Genomic DNA, 6,178 nt, shown 5'->3' on the forward strand with positions numbered 1-6,178 from the left:
TTATCATTTTACTACTTGACGCCTGTATTAAACGGAGGACCGATTACGAAAACTTGCCGAGTATGTACTTTGGAATAACTAGTTGTTGTTACACGCGACGAGCCTAACTAGTTATTCTTGCGAACTTCTACTCGTCGTTTCTCTCCGTGTAATCCACGCTTTAAGCTTGTTTTACTGTAATCCTTTTTAACAAATATTATACATGAGTAATGTACACAGGATCCTATAACTACATAATGCTCATACTAGTATTACAACGAATAGAATACCATCTTCACATATCTTCATTCTATATTTTGTCATGTCATGGAGGGGGCGAGGGGGTTCACGCTGGAGATCGTTAACGTTGCTTTTTCTTCTCTATTATGAAAAAAAAAAAAGGAAAAAAATAATGATATACGGGAATGCAGGGGATTAAGCGAATAACAAGGAGAAAAAAAGAAAATTATCGGCCGGCTAAGGACGGAGAAACATGGTGTGCAACCAAAAGAAGAAAGAAAAAAAAAAAAGAACGACTCGGAGGATCAAGGATAATCGTTTTCTAGTACAAACGAACGAATCGTAATTTAAGTAACTACTAGTAGCGTCTATTTTTCAGAGATAACTTATATAAGTTGTATCGTTTACGAATCACACCGTTATGTGTGATCACACGCAAACATGACGCACGCCTAAAGAAAGAAAGAAAAAAAAAAGGAAACGTTGTATCTCGTTCTTATTGCATACATCAAACGAGAAATGGTTCTTTGACTTATGTTTAACAGTAGCTTAATCCCTGTATAATTTGTTCGAAGCAAATGCATTTCATATGTGTCTGAATCGTTGTCTCATTATATTACCTTCAAATTTTAGTCACCTCGTCGTTTTTCAGCCTTTTTATTATCATTGTTTCGTCGAAAGAACGCAAAGAACGTTTCTCCTGATATCCAAAGCGTGACGATCTATAGATCAACGATTTCACGAAGATGGAAACTCTTGCACCGTCGAATATTAGATAAAATGTCCGAATGTTTGATTCTTTTGTTGCTCGTTTAAACGATTGTAGAATTCTGTCGTGTATACTTTGTCAATTTGTTTGTGTATATAAGTAATTTTTTCCAGTCTGTCAAAAAGTGAACGCGATAGTCACGAAACGATCAGCGTACTCTATCACCGCCAATTTCTTCTGCCCAATTTGTAAATATCTCTTGTATCGCGTTGATAGATCAAAAGTGTATCGACTGCCTGCTGCACTATTTTCTTTTTTTTTTTTTTTTTTTTTTTTTTTTTTTTTTTTTTTTTTTTTTTTTTTTTTTTTTTTTTTTTTTTTTTTTTTTTTTTTTTTTTTTTTTTTTTTTTTTTTTTTTTTTTTTTTTTTTTTTGCTTGTTTGTTTGTTTTCCTTTCTTGTTGTTTCTATTTTATTCTTTAACGCGTTCAATACCGACAACAAAGAGAAATTTGCAATCCAACGAGATGACGATGCGTTACACAGTGTAGATTTTTTCACTTGGATATATCCGTACCGGTAAAAAATCATATTTCCTAATCCGCTCCCTAAAACGAACCGTTACATATTTAAATTAGGGACTAAGCTATGATTCGAGTTTCAAAGGAAATCTGAGCGTTCCGACACGCCATTCGGATGCGTTGCTTTGTTTATTATTCTTCTTATTATTATTGATTATTATTAGTTATTATTGTCATTATTGTATTTCTACTTTGTACGAGATCAATATTTGCTATTGGTAATTCAATTGATTATTAATTTTAACGCTTCTATATGTATATTAAAAATAAGCGTTCAACAAGTAACGTGTCGCGATGAATCGATCGTTGGTTTTTCAACCTGTCACGTTTCCCTTATCAGGAGACGTTGATTCAATTGATCAGAAGCAAATTACGAAAAGCAGAGAGAGAGAGAGAGAGAGAGAGAGAGAGAGAGAAGAAATTAAAAGAAACGCGAGGCATACAAATCGACAGCAATGTTACATATTAATAGGGAAAAAAGAAATGTGACCGTGTTGTCATGATTGAGAAATATACGCAACAAATTGTTCATAATAAATTGTTTTCTATCATGTGAATACTGACATACATACATACATGTATACGTCGCATATGTACATATATATATGCGCGCGTGCGTGTGTGTGTATGAGTGTATATATATATACCGCGTGTCTCAACAATAAAAAAAATTGTTATACATATTACAGACCAATGTACGTATGTCATTATTTCGGTACACGATCAATGCGTGCGGAGATATTCTCGTTTTTCTGCAGCGTGTACATGTTCACTCGTTGTACATATTTATATGGTACTTTAAATAACAAATCCATACCATGTTGATTTTTACATTGTTCTTCTATATATATACATATCAATTCAGTGACTTTTTTCGTAGAAACGACAGTTTATTTGCACAGTTCACAACGTATCGGAACGTTCGAACTTGGCATTAAAAAGCAAAAGATCCGGGAGGTGTTTATTTTCGTTTAAGGAATATTGCTTGGGCTGTAGAAGTAGCGATCAATCGAGGACCCGTACTTGTCAAGATTTCGACGAATTGAACTCTCCCCGTTTCTCCAGAGTATGAAGACGCACGATGTTCGACAATGTTCGTGCCACGTGGGCCTTTGTGATACGACTGGTTCGATTGTTCGAGTTAGAATCGTCCATCCAAAATTTCGGCGGTATCTTCGGTCGCGTGTAAACCGGCGCCTCGTTACACGTCACTTGGAAATCTGCGGAGGAGAGAAAGTGCTTCTATACTTCACTCTCGAGCTATCCTAACGTACGTCTCACCTCGTGGGCTTAAAAGTTACTCGTTTTCGAGTCGGTAAATACAAAAGCATCGTCGAACACTTTACCCTGCGGTAAACAGGCTCCGTTTAGTTAGCTTCGAAAGTAGAAGAACCAGCGAGATACCACGAAAACGTTAACTACTTTACTTGCTTTCAGGCAGAACTGCGACTGATTCGTCCACGGTTCGTATCTCGTCTCCATGCCAGGATGCTGATGAAGATGACACTTGTGCCTGCAAGTACTCGCGCTCTTGCTCACGTTCTCCATGTAACCGAGCCTTCCGTACAGTCCGTACTTCTTTTCGTCGATAGCTCGCAACGTACCGTTCTTCTTCATCGCCATGTAGATCTGCTCCAGCATGCCGTAGCTCTTGATCAGGAAATCTCGTTGCGCCAGCGACGTGACGCGTTCCCTTTCCTCGGACTCGCAAATAATCTCCGGCTCGAACGAGTGCACGGTATTAACAGCGGAAGTGGCCTGCTTCTTCGTCTACGCGATTCGAGACATGGTTTCGTTAAAATCCGCTAATTGCTATTTGAAAATTGCTAATTGAAAAACTGACGTTCGATAGAGACGGAATTTTCTTCGGTACAGGCGCAGTTTTGCTCTTCTCTTGATCGTTCGTCGTTGCAAACTTGTGGCTCGTGTTTGGACTCTCCGGATGCAACTTGGGATCGCTCCATTTACCGAAGACCTTCTTGCTCTCTTGCTCCTTAATTTTCATCTGTAAACATTGAATCGAATATACGTTTCTATCAAGTATGTTTTAGGTGAGCAGACGAAGCACCTCGTTCTCTTCCTTTTGGATCCTCGACGCTTCTTCGCGTGCCCTGGACGCTGCCGTGTCCTGATACACGGAAATGCTAGTTTGCCTGAAAAACGGCTCGTACTTTTCACTTTCCGCGCATGGATAGATTCTGCGGAAATTGCCCATGTGCTCGTCTTCCCATTTAAATTGCTTCTGCAAGTAATCCTCCTCCGGCTTATCGGGTTTCGTCACACAGATCGTCGAATCGTTCGTGCTAGGTCGAACGAACGTCGATAACTTAAATCAGCTCGTCGTCCGACATATTCGTTAATTTACCTGCCGTCCTTAGAATTGATTCCCTGAAGTAGCCTGTCCCTAACACGCTTCCTGTCTTCTTCGATGATTTTCTTCTTGTCGCACTGTTGCAAATTCAACATCTCGAATGTGTTCGTCAACAGACCCTCCTTTATGTCTTTGTCTATTTGCGCGTCTGTGTGAAAACTCGGTGAATGATTAACCTGAAATACAGTTCCTTCTATTACCATGCTACGTTTATTACCTACGTTTCCGTAATCTTTACTTCGAGGAGATACGGCTTCAGTTTCCAATCGAGCAACACGTCGAAGCCCAACAATTCGAAACACGCGTACGTCTTATCGTGAGTGGGAAAACAAGTGTGATAACTGTGCTTCAGAATTGGATACGCTGCGAGGATCGTTTTTATAATAACTTGGTCGATCTTCTGCCACAGCTCGTCCACGTCAACCTCTTTCATCTTGAGCCACTTGTTCAACGTGGATATTTTCCTGCGTTGAAAAAATTCGTGTCGCGTTGGAGAAATTTCGAAAAATTTCGAAAAATTTCGAAAGAATCGATGAAAAATTCGACCACGCACACCTTTTACTACCGACTTCATCGTCGATCACGTACATCCGACTGTGCTTATTAACGGCGTAATTGGTCAAGTGCATGAACACGTTGGACGTGTTGTGGCCGGTCGGTTCCTTGTATCTGCTCGTGGCAAACCTGAAACGTCTCGTAAGAAGTGCAGGTTAGCCAATTAAGAGGGAAAGAAGAATGTCGTTACCTGGCAAGGCCGTCGTTGAAGACGTAAATCCTAAGGGGGTCGCAGGAGGTGATCAACGCGTAGATACGAAGATCGAATTTGTAGCCGTCCACCAGAAAGGGCTGCAGGCACGAAATGAAGAATGAAAAGGGACGGTTAAGTGTTAAAAAATGCTTGCGTACCCTGGCCACGTAAACTTGACAAATCATGCGCTCGGTGGGTTTAACGTCCTTCAAGTTCCTCGTCAGATAAATTCCGCGCCCTTGGCAGCCTGTGTCGGGCTTGATGATAAAAGTTTTCGATCGTCTCAGTTTCGCGTAGGCTATTGCCTCTCCGTGACTGAAAAATGGTTCGGTCCGCGAGTAAGAAATACGATCCACCTTTTGTAGAAACAGAATTGAACGCTTACTCCGCGGGGAAACACCAAGTCTTGGGAAAGAAATTGTAGTCTCTTGGGAAAAGCTTGAGCATACGATTCAAGTTCCTCGCTAGTAAATCCTTTCGACAGATCTCCGTCATCCCAGGAAAATGATTCACCTTCTGGTATCTCTTCATATCCTTCGCTCGTTCCACGCTCACGCTCAAATCCGTCCAGTAGAGGTTCCAGCTGCTGTCCTCGGTCACTTCCTTCATCCCGTAACGAGCCGCTACTCGCCTCACCGCGTCGTACTTGCAGTTGCTCGTGCATATCGTCAAGTATCTGTAAACGTAACCGGTGGAACACATTTTTAAGAAATTCTTAATCGTGTTAATACTGTTCCAAACGAGTTCTACCTTCGCTTCTTCTTCTTCTTTGTCGTCTTCGTGGAAGTTCCGTCTTTCCGCGAGTCCACGTCGGTGTCGACGAACGACAAGTCTGCTGCGAATCGGAGGTAACGTGAAAGAAATGGTAGACGAAACGGTGCGTAAGGTTAGAAACACGATACCTTTGTCGTCCCTTTGGTCCGCGAAGCACTTATTGTTAGAGGAGATCGATCCTCGATCATTTTTAGCGGAATCGATAAACGGACCGATGTTGGAGAAAGCGTCGGATACCACGATTTTCTCACAGCGGTGTCTGTACACGGTTTTACATGATCGCACTTCGATACTGGAATCAGATTCGCCGGTGATCTCACCGTTCTTCGGGTAATTCTTCTTGGTCTCGCTAGGCTCGAGCTCGCGCACCACCATCAAACGACGTTTGTTGTTGCGATCGACTACGTTCATGACCGGCGTATCTCATTATTTTAAACGATCCGTCGTCGCACCTCGTCAATTTGGTCATACGTCAAGCCAGACGCGCATTATACTTGGGTATCGTGCTTCGTGCGAACGCGAAATCTCCAACTGACCACTTAACCGCTTAATCCTCGGTGAATAAAAGTGAAGTAGACTGTGATCAATTTATCGGCGTAGAAAGAACCGAAAACCGGTGCTATTTAGTTTTTGCCCTTTCCGAAATAATTCCTCGCGTTTCGCGCAACGCCCCTCACCTCAATTGTTTTTCCATTTCGAGGGAAGGAAGAGGAGGGCGAACTCGTCGGAGAAACTTCATTTTCGCCCTATCTACATACTCGAATTGAAATTTACGTCA

The 6,178-nt window shown here is 41.5% G+C and overlaps 1 protein-coding gene across 1 annotated transcript in view; it reads right to left on the reverse strand.

Annotated features, from left to right (window-relative positions):
• Positions 1–2,878: 2,878 nt before the first annotated feature.
• Positions 2,879–6,178, reverse strand: part of LOC108577743 (tubulin polyglutamylase ttll6) — a 5,001-nt gene continuing 1,701 nt past the window's right edge. The window contains exons 8-16 of the mRNA XM_017940934.1: positions 5,012–5,302; positions 4,785–4,941; positions 4,624–4,724; positions 4,434–4,562; positions 4,117–4,342; positions 3,873–4,054; positions 3,576–3,810; positions 3,351–3,512; positions 2,879–3,271 (exon numbers count right to left, since the gene is read on the reverse strand). Coding sequence (XP_017796423.1) covers positions 2,879–3,271; positions 3,351–3,512; positions 3,576–3,810; positions 3,873–4,054; positions 4,117–4,342; positions 4,434–4,562; positions 4,624–4,724; positions 4,785–4,941; positions 5,012–5,302 — 1,876 coding nt within the window. The remainder of the gene's footprint in view (positions 3,272–3,350; positions 3,513–3,575; positions 3,811–3,872; positions 4,055–4,116; positions 4,343–4,433; positions 4,563–4,623; positions 4,725–4,784; positions 4,942–5,011; positions 5,303–6,178) is intronic.

The sequence above is a fragment of the Habropoda laboriosa genome, unplaced genomic scaffold (assembly GCF_001263275.1).
Source record: "Habropoda laboriosa isolate 0110345459 unplaced genomic scaffold, ASM126327v1 scaffold816, whole genome shotgun sequence".
Classification (NCBI taxonomy): domain Eukaryota; kingdom Metazoa; phylum Arthropoda; class Insecta; order Hymenoptera; family Apidae; genus Habropoda; species Habropoda laboriosa.